General features: G+C 56.9%; 1 protein-coding gene across 2 annotated transcripts in view; it reads right to left on the reverse strand.

The window, feature by feature from the left end:
* Positions 1 to 5,413: 5,413 nt before the first annotated feature.
* The window catches only part of CAMK2A (calcium/calmodulin-dependent protein kinase II alpha), a 32,150-nt gene continuing 15,379 nt past the window's right edge, over positions 5,414 to 22,184 (reverse strand). Inside the window, exons 6-19 of one of the 2 annotated variants that reach the window (XM_010578931.1) lie at positions 20,889 to 20,961; positions 20,406 to 20,508; positions 19,762 to 19,845; positions 19,058 to 19,152; positions 18,507 to 18,629; positions 17,630 to 17,713; positions 16,202 to 16,244; positions 14,335 to 14,375; positions 10,042 to 10,074; positions 8,904 to 8,952; positions 7,507 to 7,582; positions 6,583 to 6,677; positions 5,967 to 6,204; positions 5,414 to 5,754 (exon numbers count right to left, since the gene is read on the reverse strand). In XM_010578931.1, the coding sequence (XP_010577233.1) occupies positions 5,972 to 6,204; positions 6,583 to 6,677; positions 7,507 to 7,582; positions 8,904 to 8,952; positions 10,042 to 10,074; positions 14,335 to 14,375; positions 16,202 to 16,244; positions 17,630 to 17,713; positions 18,507 to 18,629; positions 19,058 to 19,152; positions 19,762 to 19,845; positions 20,406 to 20,508; positions 20,889 to 20,961 (1,132 nt within the window). In that variant the 3' untranslated portion in view covers positions 5,414 to 5,754; positions 5,967 to 5,971. The remainder of the gene's footprint in view (positions 5,755 to 5,966; positions 6,205 to 6,582; positions 6,678 to 7,506; positions 7,583 to 8,903; positions 8,953 to 10,041; positions 10,075 to 14,334; positions 14,376 to 16,201; positions 16,245 to 17,629; positions 17,714 to 18,506; positions 18,630 to 19,057; positions 19,153 to 19,761; positions 19,846 to 20,405; positions 20,509 to 20,888; positions 20,962 to 22,184) is intronic. The other variant, XM_010578932.1, reaches the window with a different exon arrangement.

Raw genomic sequence — 22,184 nt, forward strand, 5'->3', positions numbered from 1 at the left:
CCTGCACGGGTGAAGCCCGGCAGCTGCCCCTGCGAGCCCCCCCAAACCCATCCTGGGCTTGGCTGGGGTTGGGTTCTGTGCCCCTGCAGCACCAGCTCCCCCCACCCAAACTCCTCTTGCTGCCCGGTGGGCCAGGGGGACAGCTCGGCTCCCACCTCCCAGCCAGCCCCGGGCGGCTCATGGGGTCCCCCAGAGCCCTCTCCCCTGGGAAAGGGCCAGGTTGGGGTGAGCCAGGTCTGGGGGGGGGACGGGACATCAAGCCCCGGGCTCTCCCCCCGAAGCCCCGGTGATGTTGGTGGCCAGGGGCAGGCAGGGCCCAGGGTACCAGCATCCCGCAGGCAGTGCCCTGGGTACCAACATCCCGCAGGCAGTGCCCTGGGTACCAGCATCCCGCAGGCAGTGCCCAGGGTACCAGCATCCCGCAGGCAGTGCCCTGGGTACCAACATCCCGCAGGCAGTGCCCTGGGTACCAGCATCCCGCAGGCAGTGCCCAGGGTACCAGCATCCCGCAGGCAGGAGGAAGGCATCTGCTGCCTGCAGCCGCTGGCCAAGGCTTGATCCCAGCCTCGATGCTTTCGAGGACAGGAGCGTGGTGACAGAGGGACAAGGCGGTGGCAGACGGCCTGAGTCACTGCAGTGACGGAGAATCATCCGTTTCCATGCTCAGAAGTTAGTAGCTATTTATTGCACTTGAACACCAAGAATAAAACTGACACTCGCCCTCCCTCCCACACCCACCCCGCTCCCGGTCCCCCCGCCGCCCTCCCCAAACAGAACATCCGATTTGAGCAGTGATCATTCTGTTCATAGCCACAGGTTCCAAAAAAACAAAGGAAAAGGAAACAAAATCAATCCCTCCCCCCCATCAAGCTCCCACTGAATCCAACACGGTCACACTGCTCGACAGTTCGAGTGCACTTACAAAAAGATAAGAGAAAGGCTTCAGCTGCAACTGTACGGACTGACAGACACGAGGGGACAGGCAGCTACCCCTCCCCGGGGCCTGATTTTTTGTTACGTGACAAAGCTTGGTATACTTTTAATTACAATATATTTTTTGTGATCATCTTAAATAAATATTTCCATAGAGATTTCCTGTAAGTATATATATTTTTAATATATATATAATATATAAGAGATCTCATTTTTTTCTTAAACCACTGTTAACATATTTTCCCTGCTTGTCCAAAAAATGTTACAAAAGCCCTAAAATTGTGCAACAGTTAGAAAAAAGGGACAACAACCCAAAGAAGGAAGGAGCCGCTCGATACAGCCCCCTCCACCGCCCTCTCTCCCATTCCCTGTCAACCTGCAGGTGGCAAGGACGTTCAGCCAAGGGGCAGGGAGCCGGTGGGTGGCCTTTGGGGGATGGATGGCAGAGGGGCCACCAGCCCCTCCTCTGATGTTCCCACAGCCTGTTCACATCTGGATTTCCCTGTCTGGTACGGATGGGCTGGGACCTGCACCTTTGGAAACCGGTAACGGTGAGGTCTCTACCCTGCCGGATGGTTGTTGCATCAAGAGAGTGGTGTACACCATGAGATGTGTCCTGCGATGGGGAAGAAGGGTTAGCCCGGCTCCTGGGATGATCAGAGGAGACGGTTATGGGATCTTCTGCTGAAAGACACCTCTTGGTCCATGGGTCTATATGGCTGCCCTCTCAAACACAGCACTGCTGTTTGCTGGTCCTCCCCAGTGATCCTGCCATGGGCTGCAGAGCAGACCATGAGCTCAAAGAGGGACCAGATGGCTGGTGCTACCTGCTCCAACCTCTGGAGCTCCATGGGGGCATAAACCCATGGAGGGCAAATGGAGGGGAGGCAGGTTTGGAGTCAGACAGGGGTTCGGTGCCTGGCAGAGGGGGCATTTACTCGGGGTGGGGGGAAAAGACAGCTCTCCCGGCTGTGCCCGGCCGTGACAAGGAGCAGAGCACCCGCTCCTCTAGCAAAGAACAGAGGCCCAGGAATGGCATCTTCTTCTTCCAGAGCGGACGCACCAGCAAGACCTGAGAAATGATGATGTTGCAGCTGGACCCTGAAGGGAAAACAGGCGACTCCCAAGTCCACCCGTGGAGCTGGGAGTCCGAGACCACCACAGCAAGTGCTTCCACTCGGATATCCCCTGTGGTCTGCGAGAGGTGGAAGAGATGATCGGTTTGGAGGACTTTTGAGTTTGCTTTGAACCAGACAGCCAGACTACCAGGTGAGTCAGGCTCTGTCTGTACGAGAAAATGAAATGTGCCGCAGCCTGATCTCCAGCCTTGAGGCCAACGGGGACAGGAGGTCTGTGGTGGTAAACTCCATCCCAACAAGGTGGCCTTGTCCATATTGCTTATTAGGAACACGCCCTGGACCTTGTCATCCCCAGAACCACGGTGGGATTGTTGGGGCAATGACAGTTAGCATATGCCAGGGACGGTGCCAACAGCTTAAAAGTACAGATGTAATGGCAGTATCCCTGGGTCTGTGAGCCAAAGAAGGTGGTGGCAGTTGATGATTATTTTTTTCAGTTTTCCTGCAAGTTTAAGAGAAATCAGGAAATGTGAAGGAAGACAGAGACAGAAGCTGTTCACCATGGCTACTGAAAGAAAGGGTGGTTGTATATCAGTGCTTGCTCAGAGATGCTCTGGGGATACAGGAACCTGCTCTGGAGAAGCAGGGCGAGGTGGGGAAGAGAAACCAGGCAGAACAGACCCCTAAAGTGCAGGTGCTTAATGCTGCCAGCGTGGGCAGTTTGGGAAGTTGGGTCTTCCTTGGTCAGGCTTCAGCTTGACTGGAAGACTAGAATGAGTTGAAAACCCAGACTCTGCTTCCCTTGGAAAGGATTGGGAGCATTTTAGGTGTTGCAAGGACCTCCAGCTGCCTCCAGAGGAACCTGTCCCTGGAGAGATGAAACCTCAAAGAGGAAAAACCACCTCCAGGAAGACACCTCAAAGCCTTCCTGGAAACCAAGATGTTCTTCCCTAGCAGTGATTGCCCAAAGTGGGCTCTCAGTGAAAGGAGATTGTATCTACCCCAGCGTCTCATCCATCATCCTCAGCAAACCCCACTGCACCCCCTGCCCCAGTCCTTTCTCCAGTAGCAGCTGCTGGAGCAGCTTCAACCTCACAGCCCACCCGAGGTCCGCAGCTATCAGCAGCTCCAAAACCAGGCTGAAATGGCATCTGCCCCATAGCCCCCATGCAGAACCCTGCCATGACCTCCTCCTTCCTCATCCATCTCATACCAATCCCCCAAAATACTCTTGACACCCAGAGAGCCTGGGCATCAAGATGTGGATAAGACACTCACTGTGGCTGGCTTCAGAGCCAGCTCTGGAGAGGGAGAGAGAGAGAACTGTGAAAGAGCTGAGTCCTTCCTTTAAAAATGAAAAAAACTTCAGCACTACGTAACTACAGGAAGAAAAACAGATCTGTAAAAACACCCAAACTCTACTTTAAAAGCTAATCCTCTCCTTGCATGGATTTCCCTGCTTTGGGGCCATCTCCTGCAAGCCAACGCAGCTCCATGGTCAAACATCACAGGTCCACCCAGGGCACGGGGATGCACATTTGCTCCGTGGAGCACCTGTGTGATTTGCCCCCAAAAAGGCACCTCCTACACACATTGCCAGCAACCATCGCACTGCCGGCACAGCGGGACACACCGAAACACCTCTCAGGGCCTGTTCATGCCCCAGCAGTTTCGATTTCTTCCCCTCCATCCAGTGGGAAAATATTTTTGCAGTCTGCAAGGATACGGTTGCATTTCACACGGCAGCCATCCCTGCCTCGACAGAGAGCAAAGCATTCAAAACCACAGAAAAGGCAAAATACACGCTCAGAATTTACATGGAGAAAACATTTCCTTTTTTTTTTTTTTATGTCCAAAACAAGCGTTTTTTTGTTCATTTCTTTGTTTTTCAACACACACACCGTCTAGAAAGTTAAACGCCATGCAGATGAAGAGAGTGCAGCTAGAAAGTCCCCCGGGGCAGCAGCGCTGCAGGAGTCTCACGTCAACGAGCAAAGAGGTTCCAGTCGGAAAAAAGAGAACAAGAAACAGAAGAATTGCCGGAAAAATACCCACTCTCGGACCTCTACCTGACGGCAGAGGCGAGACCAAAATTCACCTTCCCGGCCACATCTTCTGTCCTGAAAGCCATGTCTCGGTGGCTCCCCAAGAGCCACCGCCTGGGTTTGCCCTGCAGGAGGACCCGTGGGGTGCGGGAAGGCACCCCAGGGAGGGGGGTTTCCCTGGAGGTGGATGCCCCGGGGAGGTGGGTGCCTTCGCCAGCCCGGTGCTGTGGGACGGGATGGGATGAGCTGCCACGGCGTGGGGTGGGGGCTGGCAGCCGCAGGACCCCTGGTAGGAGCACCATGGCGGCGCAACCCCTCTCCAAATGTAAATGCAACAAATAACAGCAACCCCCGAAAATCCCCCCCACCCTCCCTGCCCTAAACAGTTGAATGTTTCTAGTTATTACATAAAGATCCATTTCAGCAAATACTCAAAATCAAGTTACGAAATACACGGTAGGTTATTTTCTTTTCCCTATAAAAAGGCATGCGCTCAAAGTAGAAGACAGCTAAAGGCTTGTTTGTTTTCTTCAAAGCACGATCAGATTCTGCAGAGTTTTGTTACTTTATAAAGCTTGCATTCCTCGTCGTCGCTGGAAGGAGTCACGTGGGCGATGGAGGTTTGCACCCTGAATCGGTGGCCAGCTCAGCCGTCCCAGTCCCAGCCTGGGAGCCGGGCACGGGGGAGCGCCGGGTGCTGCATGCGAGGGGCAGGGGTGGGTGCTGGGGTAAAGGATCCCGGTCGGGTGGGAAGGAGGGCACGGGGAGCGACGCTACCGCCACGGCACGGCTGGGAGAGCCCCGGCTCCCGGCTGTGCCGACGTGGTGCCAGGGAGCAGTCGCCTTTCTCCTCCTCTCTTCTCCCAGCTTCGCCAGTCCCTGCTCCAAAGGGAGAAGGGAGGAAGGAGGGAGAGCATCCCTCTCAGCACGGCAGCCGCCCGGAGCCAGGGCGCAAACCTACTCGCTCTCCTGGGCAGGAGCCAGCCTACGCTCCTGGGAAGGGAAAATAAACAGAGAGCCTTTACTCACCCATCTGACCGCTGCCCTCCTCACCCAGGTTGGGGGGGGAGCGCGTGGAATATGGACTTTGCAAAAGGTTTAAATCGCGGTTCCCTGGCCGAGGCTGCCGGGAAGCGGGAGCTTGGGTCGGGAGCAGGCGGGAGCCACGGTGACAGATGGGGACCTCAATAGCAGCAAAGCAAAATCCACTGGTGCGCAGGGAGGGTGTAGCACAAGATGGCTCAAAACTGTCCCCCTGCCCTCCTCTTCCTCGGGGGGGCTCCCAGCAGAGGTGGGGATGGAGGCGGATGAAGAGTCCGAGCCCAGTTCAGGAGACATGCTAGGTAGTGGGGGGTCCCACCAACGCCATACAGCCGAGGGGGGAGGCCTTTACCCCGGCACGTGTCATCTCACCGGCCAGATGCTCGGGTTTAGGTTCATGGTTTCTGTTTTCATGGTTCATGCAGAGGAAGGGGGCCCAGCGCCACAGCCCCAGCGGGGTGGGGGGGTTCGATGGGATGCTTGCGCGGCGCCGGCAGGGCCATTGCATGTGTGCGGTGAGAAGCGAGGGGTTATTCCAGCGGGAACCAAGCAGCAGAGCCAACAGCCAAAGTCCCATAGGTGAAGATGTCGGAGGGAGGGTCTCCCCTTGGTAGTCAGTCAGTGACAAACCCCACACGGGCAGGACCACGCTTCAGCTGCAAAACACACACCCAGAAGAGAGGGAGTTTGCTTCGACCATCCCTTTGGCAGAGCATCCCTCTCCCCATCACGATCTCACGGCGGTCGGCCATCTCCTCCCCACCGCGGACCCTCGGGGTAGGATCCCACCCCCTCTACAGCCTCAACGCCGCAAGCAGCCCGCACCGTCCCCTCCCTGTCCCCCCGTACCCCGTCCCTGGAGCCTCACAGGGCTTACTGCGGTAGGACAGAGGGTGCGCCGGATCTGTGGAAGTGGACGATTTGCCATTTGCCATCCCGGCGGTGCCAGATGCGGGTCTCCTCGGACTGGGCGGTGCGGGGGATCCCTCCCGCGTCCACGTACTGTGTGATGCGGATGTAGGCGATGCAGGCAGACTCGTCTCCCATCAGGTGGATGTGGGGGTTCAGGATCGTCGTGTGCACGGGCTTGCTGTTCCGGGACCACACTGGAGAGGGGACAAGTACAAGTGGCTTCAGGCAGGGGAAGGAGTTTGGGTGGCTCTCGCCCAGGGCAGCAGCAAATGTGGGAAGGGGAGATGCTTGGGATAGGCTCTCTGCTTGGAGGGGCTGAGTAAATGCTGCACAGGTGGGTTCAGGATGGGTCCACCCAGAAAGCAGCTAACCAAACAACTCCTCTGCATACAGCACGGCCCCAGCTGACCTAACAGGCTTGATTCACCTCCTGCTGGGATCTTCCAGATCAGCCAGAGATGCTCCCAAAGCCACCCTTACCCTCCTCTCTCCAGCAAGGTGATGGAGGTCAAGACACAGCCAGGCCCATGGGTGGTGGGAAGGGTCCCTCGGGAGGCAAGGGGGCTGCTTACGGTTTTCGAAGTAGAATCGGTGGAAATCCAGGCCTTCCACAAGGTTGCCCAGAGCCTCAGGCTCGAAGGCAGTCATCCCAGGGTCACACATCTTCCTGGGGAGGTGGGAAGGGGAGAGAAAAGGGAGAGGTTATCTCACTGTTTCTGGCATGAGAGCCTGCAAAACCCAAATGGCTCGTGCTCGGGATGACTCCCTCAGCCTGAGACCAAGGAGCCTCCGCACTAGCAAGTAATTCAAGCAGAAATCTGACCTCATCCCTGCACTCTGCATGAAGCCTACCTCACCTCGCCTCCAGCCCACTGACTACAGCCGGGACCCCACAAGGCAGGGTGAATTCTCCATCAGTCACCATCTCCAATTAAACCTCCCAAACCACTGCTGTTTTCTTTGTAAGAAAGAAAAACAGCAGGGGAAAACTCATATTCTCTGCTCTGTATCAAAGTAGCCCTGCTGCAATTCTCTGAGGCAGGGATGAAGACCTGCACTCGCTCAGACACGCTAATTAAACAGGCCTTGGACACAGAAGTGTACTCTGAAAAGCATCAGCTCAGCGAGTAGAAAGCAGTTACGCTTCCAAGCAGCCTGTGGCAATCTGGATATAATGGATACCATGGATGCAATGTTCCTTCTTCCACCATAAATCACGTTTACAGTTATTCATCTTTCTGCAAACCAGAAAATGGGCTCATCCATGATAATAAGACCAGAGAGATGTGGTCAGCTTAGTGTGAGAGAAGCAGCAGGTTTGGAAACTGATCTCCCCTGCTTCTCTTGGATGGTCTCCATGCCCTACCACCAGGTCAACCTGGTCACCCTGCCCTGGGCAGCAGTAAAACCTCCCGGGCTGGGTTGTCACAGTGAGAGCACCCGCTCCGGGAGGCTGAGCCCCCACCTCAGCCCAAACCCGCGCTGGGCACACTCACGTGTAGGACTCAAAGTCGCCATTGCTTATTGCTTCGATCAGCTGCTCTGTGACTTTAATGATTTCTTGCTTCCGTACTGTTGGTTTAAAGAGAAAAAGAAAATAAAAGGAGAAAACAAACCAGAAGTGCTGGTGTTGCAATATCGGTGAGGTATCTTTTTCTCATTAGAAACAGACCACAGGACATTGGGGGATGTTGGAAACTGTCCAGGGAAAAAGTAGGAGAGTGACTTGGGAGAGAGATGTGGGGAAGGGCTCTTCACCCCTGGAGAGGAAAGACCTCCAATGTCAGGGCAAACCCAAAAACCCCTGTATTTTCCTAAAGAGCAAAAAGGTTAATCACCGAGTGGTGAGCTGCCCTCGGCCCAAAAGTTGGCACAGACTGGTCATGGCTGCAAAGCCTTGCCAATCTGGAACCTTCTACCCTGTGAACTCACAGCAGGGGCCAGCCAGGGCAAGCTGGACCAAGGATGCTCCCACTTCCCTCTGAGATGGGAGGAGAAGGTCTCAGCTGGGAGGAGGACAGGTGGGTGATGTGGGCAGCCACCCCAGGAGACACAAGGAGGGACCCTGCGAGGGGCACGGTACCGTGCAGCTGCTGTCAGGGACCCTGGGCGCTGCCAGCTCATCTGGGAAGGGACTGGGCTGCGAGAGCTGGTTTGGCTCCCCAGGATGCAGGAGGAGCTGTCAGAGGTAACCCTGGGCTTATTAATGAGGCTCTGCTTCAAATGCAAATCAGCGTCATGCTTGACTTAATTTTTTTTTTTTTTTTTTTATTATGGCTACTGGAAGGAGAGGGAGCACGTTCCTGAGAGTTGTTCAGAAAGGAGGAGAGGGATCCCCACCACTTCCCGAGCACTGCCTGCCTCCACGTCCGCTCTCGGGGAGCTCTTCCCCAGGAGAACAAGTGTCCCATTAACTCTCACGTCAGGCCAAAGTCCATCTTGCTCTGTGCTGAGATTGCTTCGTCGAGAGACTTTACAAATTAGCACCAATAAATTATTCCCTGGGTTATTCTTAGAAAGCTGGCTCTGGCAGGCAGGCGGGAGGGAGGCAGGGATTTCCCCTGGAGGCTTTTCCCAAAGGGCCATTTATTTTGGAGGAGCGGGCAGCTGGTCGGCTATCCCTGCAGATTTCTGCCATAACGATGCCTGCTGTCGGGGAACATCCCTGGTTTTGGGAGCCCCCCCTCCCCACCAGCAGTGCCTCAGCTGCTCATGGCAGCGACCCAGCAATGAAACCACCTAAGGAGTTAAAGCAACTTCTGAAGGGCCCTGAGGCATCTCTATGGTGGTGGGTTTCGCAGTAGCCAATATCTCATTGGGGTGGCCAGACTAAGGACCCCAGGGCACCCCTCCAGAACAGCCTGCCCGCCTCCCTGGGTGCCCCCGCCGGTACCTTTGGTGTCTTCATCCTCGATGGTGGTGTTGGTGCTCTCTGACGATTCCTGAGCAAAGAACAGAAAGGACAGATGGGACGGTGAGAGGGGTCTTCGCCCCACGCCAGACGGAGCTCGTGTGTTCGACAGCCCCCCGAGTCCGACCCCACAGCGCTCGACTGTGCCAACGGACAGAAACCAAGGAAAACGCCAGCAGGTCCAACCCGTCCTCAACCACAGCTCTAGGGCAGCACTGGCAGAGCCCTCCCTGACCTCCACTCCTTGTAGCCAAGGGCACAAGAGCTGGGCTGTGGAGGGTCTCGTAGGAACGGCGCTGCCTTTCCTACCGACACCTGTGGGGATAGAGACGGGGCAGGTCCGGGGGGGGTTTGGTGGGTTCCTAGGAGCATTGCCGGAGGGGCAGGGAGAGGGGCTGTGCGGGGGTGGAAGACACCATGTTGACTGTACGATAAAGAGAGAGATGTACAAATTCACAGCGAGGAGGAGCTGGGATGAGAAAGAGGGGACTGTGCAGGAGTAAGAGAGACCACACTGACCGCAGAGTAGGGAGAGAAATGTACAATAAAACAGAGTGCTTCCAAGACCCACATGGACCACCGAAGGCTGAGACACAGCTCTTTCAAGAAACAGCTGAGCACTACACAGATTTGGGGGGGAGGGGGGTACTGACCCCCCGTCTCTCTGCAGGAGCCCCATCAAGGCGACTCTGCTAGCGGAGCTAGAGCAATGGCTCTGCTAGCTCTTCCCAGCAGAGCCTTGCTTATGTATTACCCATAATACCCCGATGTAGGTTGGCAAGGTGTCCCATGACCATACAGTCCCCGCAGAGGCATGGAAGGTGTTTCTCCAAGGCTCCTTGGACCGATGCAGCCTGCAGACCTGAGTCAGGAGAACTGGGAGAAACGGCATGAGAACCCATCAGCAAGAACCAGGGCTGGCTTCCCACCAGCTGGTGGCCAGCAAGTGCCTGCACCAACCCTGTTAATGGGGTTTGTGGGTGATACGGCTTTGAGGATGTTCCCTCCAACCCCGGTGTCCCTTCTTCCCTACCCCGAGGTAACTTCCAAAAACGGGGGAAGCTGGAACATGTGGAGAGGCCCAGCAATATCGGCATTGAGGAAGACGAAGGACACTCACCATTAACTGAACGCTGGAACTGGACTTTCTTTTCTGGAAAAACAAGGAGAAGAGATGGAACAGGAAGTGACACAGAGTGAGAAAGGCAGAGAGCAGCATGTGAGAGGCAGCAGCTCCTGAGCCACCCTTCGTGGTCCTCGTGGAGGGGCAAACGAAAGGCGCAGGGGGGCAACCTGGTGCTTCTGTAGGGACATGCTGCTGGCTGCAGTGCTGGTGGTGCTATGCCAGCTCCCTCCCCACCTTCCTGCTGGTACCTTTCTCTCCTGACCTGCCGCAGTCTCTGGCGTTGCTCATCCCAAGGACCTGACTAGTCCAAAAGAGAGTCCTCTAGGAGTCAATGACCACTCTGGTGGCTTTGTGACCAGGCCAGCAAGCTCACAGGAACAGGAGTGGGATGCTGAAAAGCTAAGGCAGCTCCACCATCTGTACAGCCCTGTGCCCGGTGTGAATGCCGTACTGGTATTTACAGACTCCGGAGCTGTTCTGGGTGCATCTGCCCATGTTGCTGACTAGTATGGAGATGGTCAGTTAGCTTTGGACCTAGACCAGTTAGAAGCTGGCTGGTTTAAAGCCAGCATGGCTACTGCTACTTGACCCCACAAGGCAGGCACACGGTGTGGGAAGCTGTGCTGAGTGCAGCTCCAGTACTTTAAATCAGGACAAGTCTCCTCCAAAGAGAAGGCCTTACACATGCACATATTATCTCCATCCTTGACCACTACCATCAGGCTTTAAGGCTTTTGGGTTGGACGACCCCATAGCCACATTTCTTTCTGCAGTCCCAAACTACTTCTGGACTCTCCTTCCTTGCCGTGCTCTGCTCCCCGCCTCCACCTTTAATCTAGCCAGGAGCCAGGGGGATGTGCACGCTGGCCTCATGCCTTTTCTCCACCTCCAGCTCCCAGGGGATGAATCACAGCAGGTGACAGGGAACACCAGTGTGCAGGAATCAGAAGCTGCCGTGCCAAATAACAAAGTGTCTTACCAACATATTTAACAAGGCACCAGTTCTGCCTGCCCCACAGAGGGAAAAGCAGCACACACAGTGCAAATCTCTTGGAAAAGTCCATCGAGTGACCCATTAGGGAACGTGGGTGGGCTGCAGTGTAAAAACTGCTGATATCCATTCCCCCTCATTGCTCCTTTCACATCCTAACTGGCTCCCACCAGCGTTGTCACTGAGTTTTCCCCTCTGCTGGTGCAGCTCTCCCCTCCCTCGCTAGGTCCTATGTTAATCCTTGCCCCTCCTTCACCGAAACAACAGATGTCCTAAAGGGCAGAGTGAGCTGTGGTATTTCGGATGGAACCTCATGAGAAACGGAGCTGCAAGTGTTGGGCTGTCTGCAGGAAGGGCTGACAGCTTCTGCTACCCAAGCACATGAGACGGGGCAGTAAACTGCAGAAATTTCAGACGCAACAGAATGCAACACAAAGCAGTGACTGCGTCAAGTCTGGACATACAGTAACAGGATGCAACACGGGGCAGTGAGCTCATTAATTTAGGACGGGACAGGATGCGACATGGGGCAGTGATTTCATTAGTTTACAATGTGACAAGATGTGACACTACACAGGGCAGTGAAGGTATCATAGCTGCTGGGACCAGGAGACCTCCCACAGACCCCAGAACAGGTCTCAAAGGGGATTTTTGGTCCCCTGAATGCTTTTAGTAGGGGAGGAACCTCCTCAGTAGGGTGAGTTTCAAGCCCTCTGAGCCTGGGCTAGCACCATCCTGGTGCTGGAGGGCTGTGCGGGCAGGCTGGAGGGCAGCACCAGCTACCTGCTGCCTACCTGCGTAGCTTTGGGCAGGGACAGCAGGGGTAGCTGCCTGGTCTCATGGGGACTGTCAGTCCAGCAGGTTTCTCCAAATGGGACCCAACTCTTCTGACAATGAACCACACCGCATGGCCTGACTTACAGCCCTGCTCTGAGCAGGCAGGACCATTCCCTTCCCACCTTCCCACCCGCCCAAAGCAGGTTTCCACGTTCCTGCCTCACTTTTCCAGCAAGATGGAAAGAGATGAATGCCATCCAGCAATGCCCTGGCACCTGCCACTGGCCCACAGTGGCCGTTAAAGCTTTGCCCAGAGCACCCAGCCTCCCTCTGCCCCCGTGAGGGGGTTACACTGCAAGTTCCCCTACACTGAGCAGGGGAACGAGAGGTGGGAATGGTAATGCTGAAGATGGCCAACACAAGCACCCTGTTGGGAATGAGCTCACCTCTACTTTGTCTTCCCCTCCTCTACCTCCCTGGCCATCTAGCCAGGCTGTCTTGCCTCCACTTGTTGGAAAGGGGGCAATAAAAAAGCAAACTCATTCTCCAGAGCTTGTGCACCCTCTTGAGCTGAGTGTTGGCTGGTAGACTGCACTCAGGGTGAAGCCTCACTCATTGCTCCCCAGCGAAGGGCTGAGGACTAGGGATACAAACCAGCCTCTCTCATCCTGCTCTGAAACCAGACCCTCTTTGCTGAATTTCAGCAATGGGCCAGAAGGCTGCTTACCCAAACTGGCTGTTTTGCTACAACAGCAAGTGCCCCTCTTCCCAGGATAATGTCCGCCCTCAAACCTATTTTGAAGACCAAGAGGGAGCATCCTTAGCAAGTTGGTCTGGCAAACGGTCTTCTACCACCACACCATCCCTGCAGTGCTAGAGATGAAATTCAAGGCTGTCCCTTTCAGCTGGAAAATTAGATTCAGGACTGTGCCTGATGAAGCTCCTCCATCCTCCAATCTCTCCTTTTACAGCTTAAAAATGCAACTCCTGATTGCTCTCACCTGTGCTCCAGCAAGTCATACCAAGTCAGCTCTACCCATGGTGTCACTTCTCAGGTGACTCCCAGAAGCAGCTGGGACCTCAGAGCAGCAGAGGACAGGCCAGCAGTGGCTGGCAGATCGGTTGCTGTGAATCCTATGGGACCTGTCCCCTCTGTGCCAGCACTGTTGTCCAAAACTAGCAATCCTGTCCTGGAAGCCACGTGATATTCACGTGACACCACAGCCCATAGCAATGTTCTTTCATAGCAATGCAGGCCATCAGCTTCATGTTGCAGAATAACACTGCATGGCCAGAATGGTCTTTTGTGGAGCTGAGTCCAGATTTGGAGGGTTGTGCATGGCCTCAAGCCTTGCAGGCTTGTTCCAGGCACTGGGTCTGGAAGGAGCGGGAGAAAAATAAGCCATCCCCAGACCTCTGGCTCCACTGCCCATTTGGACCAAGGAAGGAAGAAGCTAGCTGAGGGCTCTGCTCTTCCAAAACCCTGTGCCCCTCACAGCCCAACAGCTGAGTCCCTACGAACAGGCCAGAGGAAGAAGAGCAGCCGTGCTGCAGTCAGGTCCCCAAAGCTCTGCCTGACACCTTGCGCCTTGCCCTGTGATGGGGAATGTGATCACACCAGCTCTCCCCTGCTGAGCGACTGGTTGTATTCATGAAGGGAACAGGTAAGGAGAGAAAGACCCTCACATGGGCTATTCCTTCCTGCAGGAGGAGTTTGACAGAGCTCGCTAACCACTGCTAACCAACACATCTGCGTGTCGTCAGAAGTTGCTCGGCAGCAGGATTTTGCTGCCTTCAAGAGGCACCTTGTCCTGGAGAAGAGCTGTAGCCCCATCTCGGAGAGTCCGGTGAACCTGTGGGCTCTGCAGCCCAAGAAACAAGGTCCTCCAAGCACCAGCTTCTTTTTAGAGCATCACCAAGCCATTTGCTCTGTCAAACATCACCAAGTTCATTTCCTCTGCCTGCACTGGGCACAGGGGGCCAGCACGGCTGCCGAGAGAATTAAAGGCACCCATGTGCCACCCAGCAGCACACTAACCCTTGGGGATGGGACAGGAGCTGGGGGATGAGCCCAGCCCCACCAGCCCCAGTGGGACGCATGCTGGGGCGAGCAGGAGATGCAGCCGTCCATCCTGCCGGACGGCTGCTGCCAGGCTGAAGCCATGGCTCCGGGCTGCAAAACTGCCTCCCCCTGTCCCCTCTCCTGGTCCAGCCTCTCCCCCTCGCTGGGGGCAGCAAGGGGCAAGCACGTTTTGCAGGCGATGAAACGGTAGCGAATTCCCCCCACGCGCCCCCTCCAGCACCAGCCTGCTCCCCTCGCTCACCACCCTGCAAAGCCTCCTGTGCGCTTGGCAGGAGCCAAGCTGGTGGCACGGGGACGCGTCGGGACAGCCGGGCCAACAGCTGCCCTTTAAAGCACAGCGTGTCACGGGGACCGCCGGCACAGCACGGAGACCCCCACTGCCACCCCAGCAGCGGAGGGGCAGGCGGGAGAGGGCGGCAGGGAGAGGGGGGCTTACCTTCACGCCGTCATTCTTCTTGTTGCCACCGCTTTTGCCTCCTGGAGAGAGGAGGAAGGAGGTTAGGAGAGCCAGGCAGGGCACCAAGACCAGGAGGCCGAGGATCAGCAGCATGGTGCCAGGCGGCAGAGCGGCAAGACCCCGCGGGACCGGCTGGTGGGTTTTGTCCTCTCTCCGGCAACCCCCGGTGCCAACCCCGGGAGCTCAGGGGCGACCTTGCCGGCACCGTCCCGTCCTGCCCCAGCAGCTCTCAGCCAGGGGCATGACCCGTCTCCTCAAGTCACGCTGAGTCCTCGGAGCGGCTCGGAGGGGGCCGGCGGGGCTGTCCGGCAGCAGGCAGTGCTCCGGCCGGTGGGTGCTGGCGACCGAGGACGGCGCGGCGCGGTGGAATGGGCTGCCCGCCTGCCGCCCTCTAATTTTAGCCCCATGCTGCCGGGATCATGTGCTGCCGGCCCGACGGCCCGACAGCTGCAGCCCACATTTTGACGATGATGAAAAGCAGACGCCTTCCCCAGTGCCCACCTACTGCTGCCGGTACTGCCCCAGCCCCCCGGGGCTGCGCAAGCCACCCCGAAACCCTCTGCACCCCCGGACCAGGGTGGGATTGATGGGGCTCAGACCCACGCGGGACCCCATCACCCATCAGCCCCGCCACGCTCCCGGGGCAGGGGGGGACCGGCGAGCCCCTGGGCTGTGCGTGGGACGGGCAGAGCTACGAGAGATGCTTTTGAATTTCCTGCCCTTTGATGCTCCGTGTCCGCCGCGTCTCCCGGCGCGGGGCCTGACACCGGATCCCCCCAGCTGTTGGACTCCTCCAGCCGCGCCGCACGCTGCCCACAAGTGCTAAATGTGTCAGCACGATCCCCCCACGACAAATGCAGACACCAACCCCGGCCACGGCCCTCTCCCCCGGCACCTGGCTGGGCCAGCAGCCCCCCATCTCCCCCCCTGCCCACCTGCTACACCTGACTCCTGGGGCGCCTCGGCGAAGCACCCCAAAACACCCATCTAACACCGAACGGCTGCCACCAGCCCGCTCAGCCGGCGTGCTGGGCTTGGCTGACTTGTCCCACCACTGCAGCACCTCTGCCGGGGCCATCCCCAGTGCTGCGGAGGTGAGCGGATGAGCTCTGCAGTCACCCGGCTCCTTTTTGGTTCCGTGCCTGGGAATCGCTGCTGATCCCTGCCTGTGAAATCCCAGCTGCAAGGCTTGCTCCGAGGCAGCGGGGTGTCCCCAGAGGGGACAGCTCTCCGCAAGGACATTGCGGCAAGAGAGCTTGTGGCTGCACCGAGACCTCTCCCAGGGCACAGGCTGGGCTGCTGGGCTCTGTCCCTGCTCCTCTACCTCTGTGCAGCCCTCGGGATGTAGGGAGGCAGGAGAAGAGCGGGGGCCCTGCAGGATTAAAGCCCTCCTGCCCAGGGAGAGACTCGAGGGACCCTGCTGCCATATGGCTGCAGTGGCACCCAGGGACCTTTCTGACACTTTCCCGGTGCAGAGGATGCTCTCCCTGAGCCACAAACATCTCCAGGAGGACACAAAGCCAGCTGCCTTGAGACATGGCAGCCCCCAGCACCCGCATCCCCACCCCAGCACAAGCCAGATGGTTGGGCGCATATAAACCCCAAAAACCTAAACCTCTGGGAACTGCTGTGCCTCAGCCAGACACCTTTTCCCTTGCATCCCAAGCCAGCAAGGTGCCAGGTGACACCCAAAACAACCACCCGATGCCACGCATCCCCAAAGGCACCAGGCTGCAACCTCAGCCCCCCTGTGACACCCGAGGCAAAGCTGGCTCTCCAGGGACCCTGCGGGTTTGCCCTGGGCACCCTGTAAGACAAGGAGATGAGCCCCAGAGACGGCACCTACCGGAGAAGTTCCTGGTGGCCAGCATGGTGGTGAGGATGGCTCCCTGAAAGACACAGAAGGCAGAAAGAAAAGGCGTGCTGGGCCCTGGCCCCCTGCACCCCTGCCGCTCCCCCCAGCCCTTGGGGGAGGAAAGTCCTGCTTGTCACCTGTCCCCCAGCCACCTCACTGGAAGGAAACTGGCCCACGGGCTGATATTCCCCTCCTGCCATCAAAAGCAGCCCTCGGTACCCGACTCCGTATCCCCAGCGCTAGGGCGTTGGGTTGCATCCTCCAAAACTGCCTTCTCTCCAAGATTAAAGGGATATTAAATATCCCCCGGGTGCATTTCAGTCTCGTTCTACCCTGCCCTAGATGTAGCATGACTCCACTGACCAGAGCCAGCAGCTGGCGGCAAGGGGAGCCACCGGGAGCGGAACCGGATTTAATTGCAATTAAAGCCGTGCCAGCTAAGAGCAGCAGGGTAGGGATTTTTCATGGGAGCCATGCAAAGATCACCACCACAAAATAACATTCATAAAGATGCTTCTCCTTTTCCAGCTGACTCTACTAACTAGTTGTTCAGTGTATAATGAGATTACTTTGGACTAATTGCTTACAGTAATGGATTACTATTTTGAAGTGTATGCCTGAACTAATTTGATTACTTGTCTAGCTGAAAAGTAATAATAGTTTATAGCCAGTTTCTTTTCTTGATAATCTTGTTAGTAGCCTGCAGCTGTACTGCTCTGTGCCACGTCGCATTCAGGCCTGGAGCGCTGATGGCTCTGACGGTGGCACAGATCAGCGCTGTCCCATTCTGTGTCTCCGGCTCTGGAGGAGGCATTGCAATTTCCAGAGCCCATTCCCAGTGCCGTGCTGCCAGTTGAGGCTGAGCAGCAGCCGGGAGATGGGTGCTTCAGGGAGGTGCACCAGCTTGACAGTGAAGCCTGGGGAGATGGTGATTCCGGAGGGGGTCCAGGCTGCAGCACGCAGCAGCATCCGAGAAGGGAAAGCCTGGGGGCTGCTGGTGTGGGTGAGCCAGAGCTTTTTGCCTGTCTATGGATCGCTTTGTTTCCTTGGCTGCAAAATGGCTTGGTCATCAGGCAAAGGGGTCTCACTGTGCCTCTCGGATCCTTGTCCTGCCCCAAGGAGGAGCTTTGTCGACACTGACTCCAGTGGGAAAGTCCTCACCCCAGTGTCCAGGGCAGCTGTGTCACTCGCTGCTTTCCTTCACCATGGCTTTCCTCTAATCACTTGGGAACCCCAGCCAGATGCAGCCTCCACCCCACTCGGTCTCTCTTCCCTTCTTCACAATGGGGATCCCCAAATGTCCGTCATCCCCACACCGCTGACCCAGAGCCACCACCCTGTCCTTTCCCACACGAGGAACAAACCCACCAATGACCCGATCACGCATTTTGCAGTCAGCTTGGAGAGTACGAGAGTTACCTTCAGCTTCCTCCGGGCATTGAACTTCTTCAGACAGTCCACCGTCTCCTGCCTGTGCATGCATGATGCCACGGTGGCACGGTGCTGGGAGGAGAGAGACCCAGCTCAGAGCAGGCGCCGAGGGGGCAGGGGGTCCCCCAGCCCCGCTCTCACGCGCATGCACACATGTGCGGTCTCCTGCGGCCAAGGCACGGGCCAGAGCTGCCTGCAGCAGCAGCAGCAAATAAAACTTTAATAGGCAGCAGGACATCGCAGCTCTGGAGTCAGCAGGATCTGCTCTGGTAGTGGGGGCGGTGGGGTTGCAGGGAGAGCTGGCTGCCCCCTGAGTTAACTCCTCGGCTGACCGGCCACATTTAGCAGCGTACTCAGGGTTTGCACATGGTATGGGGTCCCAGGGTTAAGCCTCTGGGCTCCTCCTGCCTTTAGGACCTGATTCAGAGTGAGAACCGGCAGCTGGAGCAGCGGGGTGCAGCAAGGGTGGCGGGGGGGGGGATTGCTGCTGGAGTGTACGGATGGATAAACATGAGCCTGCTCCCACCGTCCCTGAGGAAAGGCCCCCCCCCAGCACAGCGTGACACCAAGAAACCAGCCTGTCCCCACCAGGGCTGGGGACATGTGTCCCTGCCATCACCAGCTCCCCTAGGACATGCTGTTTGCCTTCACACTCTGGGCTTGTCTCTGCTGTAAAGCCTCAGGGAAAAAAAGGCTGCTCTGAGAGCACTGGGAGGAACCATGCCAGGAAACCATCTTCCCAAGATGGAGAAAAGAGCCAGACAGCAAGGTTGATAAGACATGCTCCCCAGTGAGATGTTCCCCCTTTGCAAACCCCCACATCTCTAGACCTTCAACCCCAACTAGTGAGTGCCACCAAACTCACCGATATCCAGGGGTGCTTCAGAGCCTCCGCTGCCGTGATGCGCTTGGACGGGTTTATGGTCAACATCTTGTTGATGAGATCTTTCGCTTCGGGAGTGACTGTGTCCCACTCAGGGGAGGGGAACTGCCAAAGCAAAGGGACCAGGGTGAGAGACTGCAGGGAGCGACAGAAGGAGCAGAAGCCCCTTTGCAATTGGGGTGGTTCTCCTGCAACCCTTTGCTCCTGCCCATGGGACAGGGACAGACATACTACTGGAGAGACAGTAGCAACTGGAAAGAGCTGCCAGCTGGAAAACTGGAGAGCAGGGATGGAGGGAGAAAGGTGGAAGGCCCAGGACAAGACCTATCTGTCCTGCAAAGTGGACCTGAAACATGCCAGCGTGTGCACCTGGGCATGGCCGCTTGGCCAACCCTCTGTGACCAGAACAAAGAAACTTGGTCCTGTCTGTCTAAATTTGTCCTGGTTGCCCTTCTGGAGCAGCAGACTGCAAGGCAGGGACAGCAGGAGAGAGGGAAGACCATGAAAGGGGGGAGTAAGACAAACCCACTCACATCATAAGCCCCAGCCTTGATCTGCTGGTAGAGTCGGTGCTGGTCTTCATCCCAAAAGGGTGGGTACCCAACCAGCAGGATGTAGAGGATGACACCTGCCCAGGAGAGGAGAAGTGGGATCAGTGGGTGGGAGTTCATTGCTGTAGGTATGAGCAGACCCAACCTGGGGACTGGCCGAACTCAAGCAGAGAAACTGAGAAATTAGGGAAACAGGAGGATTTGCTCCCTGATTAAAAAGAAAAAGGTTCGTTGGTGGGTCCAGCTCCATGCTGATGTGCTCAGCGGCTGGGGAGATACATGGCTCTGGCAGCCACCATGCACAGCCTCAAGCCAGGTGCCCCATCGTGGCATCATGCCTCCTCCCCATCGTGGGTGGAAGAAGGCTCCCCTATGGCTGCAGCTGCGTGGAGGCATTGCCTGACCCCACCAGCACCGCAGGGCAAAAGAGTCGGCATCTCCCCCGTTTGGGGATTTGGGTGCATAGCAAGGGGGCTGATCCTTCAGAGAAGGGTGCCACTGGACTGGGAAAGAGGGTGCTGCTCTTGGGACAGCCCAAGGTAATGTGCCACCTCTTGGCTAAATCCTCCAGCCTGACCTCCCTGAGACATGTCTAGCAATGGCCACTCAGGATGGGTGAACAGCCTCCCTCATCCCACGCAACCCAGCCCAGGCGCTCCTGGCATTTCAGCCCCAGTCTGACTTACCGCAAGCCCACAGGTCCACGGCTTTGCCATAGGGATCCTTCCGGAGCACCTCGGGGGAGAGATATCCCGGGGTGCCAGCAAAACCTGGGACAGACAACCAGTCACACACCGCCGGCAGGCAGCCCCCATCCCCACACAGCTCACCAGCAGTGCCTGGTGCCCGGTCGAGCCGAGAGCCCTGGCACATGCCGACCCAGCGGGACAGGCACGCTCCCTCCAGAAACCTCTGTGACTCCCGAGAGAAGAGCAAACCGCGGCTTTCTGCCAGTGGCACCAGCCAAACCCCAGGATGGTGCAGAAGGCTGGAGTGCTCTGACGTGCACCTCCAGCACGTGGAGAAGGCTTTCTTCCTCCAGGGTCTGCCCCTGTTGCCGGCTTGTCCAGCTCACCAGGACATCTTGGTGACTCACCGAGTCCCTGTGGAGCTGTTTGCCTATGCCCTGGATCAATACTGGGCTGTTTCCAGGGGCACACTTGGAGCCATCAACCTCCTCATCCACTGTGCCTCCTAGGCTGGTGCTGCCAGGATGCTCCCATAACCTGGGGTTCAGGTCCTGGGGATGTGTGTCCCTCCTGGAACCCCCCCTGACCAAACACACCAATGAGAGCTGGAGGATGCCCCAACTCGGGCCAGTCCTACTCACCAAACCACGCTTGCTGGTCCCCCTCCACCTCGATGGCAAGGCCGAAGTCAGCCAGCTTGACAGCAGCACCTTTCAGCTTGGATGCCAGCAGCAGGTTCTCGGGCTGCAGGAGGAGACAGGGGTTGGAGAGGAGCAAAAGCCCCACAGGGCCTTTGTTGTTGCGGGGTGGTGGGGACTTCCCAGCACAGCACAGAGGAAGGTCAGGGCTCTGGATATGCTCCTCAGCTGCTTTGTCCTGCTGTGTGTCCCGGTGTCCCCGGATCCTTAGAGGACCATGGACTACAAGGACCTCCCTACCCCCTCTCCCTTGTGTTGTTTCACCCCAGAGCTAGTCTTTGCTCTGTGGCTTTCCAGAAGCCCTACATGGTGTTCCTCCCCGCTGTTTCAGCTGCCCTGGAGGACACTGGGCATTGCTCCACAGGGTTTTGCATCACAGATGGGGTCCCCACCTCCTTTCACAGGCACTTCCCCTGCAGCTCCTACCTTCAGATCCCGGTGGACTACCCCCATCTGGTGGCAGTGCAGGACGGCCTCCAGGATCTGCTGGATGCAGTGGCTGCGGGAGAGAGGAGAAAGCTCACAGGAGTGGCCAGCGAGGCAGTTTCCTTAGACACTTCTACTCGGCTGCATCTCACCCCCCCCATCCCTCTCCCCAGCACGCTTCCCACCAGCAGCCCTGCAGCACAGCTCAGTGTCCCCCTCCACCGAAAGCCACACACCTGTGGAGAGCAGTTGTAACCCAGTAAGATCCCACCAGAGCTGCTGGACACCCAGTTGCAGTGAGCAGGAGCATGGGGGCTACAGCTGAACCCATGGGGTCCACATAGAAGCAACATGGGGGGGAGCTGGAGACCAGCAGCAGAGTCACGATGCCAGCCTAGATTTGGTTTCCAAACCCAGGCAGAGAAGATGTTCTCCTCAGACTTAGACCTAACCTTTGCTTCGGCCCCATTTCCCTGGCCTCCACTAATGCGGGTGGCTCTTGCTGCATCTGTTCGCTTTGTATCTAGTTCATTAAACCCCAGCTCTGCTGCATGCATGAGAAAGGGAAAAAGACCAAGGCAATGATCTTTTCTGCTCCAAAACAGCTGTGTGCAAGGCAGAAGGTGTTTATTTACATGTATTTTATTTTATTTATATGACACTAATAAGTGGATGGGTTGTAAGTGGATTCAGTGCAGGCAACCCATTAAATGATATTGTTTCTGCCTAGAAATAAGGGATATTTCCATACAGACAGAGGTAGCATCGTGCTTACACGACATTTGTACGGGCTATGCTTATCCTGGGGGCAAAGCCAAGAGGCACAGTGCTATCTGGAGACTGGAGACGGCCAAATCATGTCCCCTGAAAAAATGAGGCTAATGCTGCTCCCTGGATGAGCTGCAAGGACCAAAGGTGTAGCTGAAATGCTACCCAGCCCCCTGCCTCTGCAGCAGGGTACCTGGAAAGTGCCGGTGGGAGCGTGGGAGGGAGCGGAGCTCCAGCACATCCTCCCACCCAGCCTGTCTTGACTGCTCCTCCTTAGTGCTTTCAAGTGGTAAATGCCAGAGAAACGCTTGCAAATGACTTTAATGCAGCTGCAAGGGGAAAGGGTGAGGACTGCCGGGTGTCTGTGTTATCCCTCTCCCGGCTGGGGCACCAGCCTGATGCTGGGCTTCCTCCCTGCCAGCCTGGGGAGCCCTGCTGTCCCCCAACTGGGGACCCCCAATCCCGATGCCTTGCTCCTTTACCGGGAGGTCAGCTGTGGGCTATGCTATCAGCCCCAGGGAAGAAGGA

This window comes from Haliaeetus leucocephalus, unplaced genomic scaffold (assembly GCF_000737465.1).
Source record: "Haliaeetus leucocephalus isolate CR32 unplaced genomic scaffold, Haliaeetus_leucocephalus-4.0 Scaffold656, whole genome shotgun sequence".
Classification (NCBI taxonomy): domain Eukaryota; kingdom Metazoa; phylum Chordata; class Aves; order Accipitriformes; family Accipitridae; genus Haliaeetus; species Haliaeetus leucocephalus.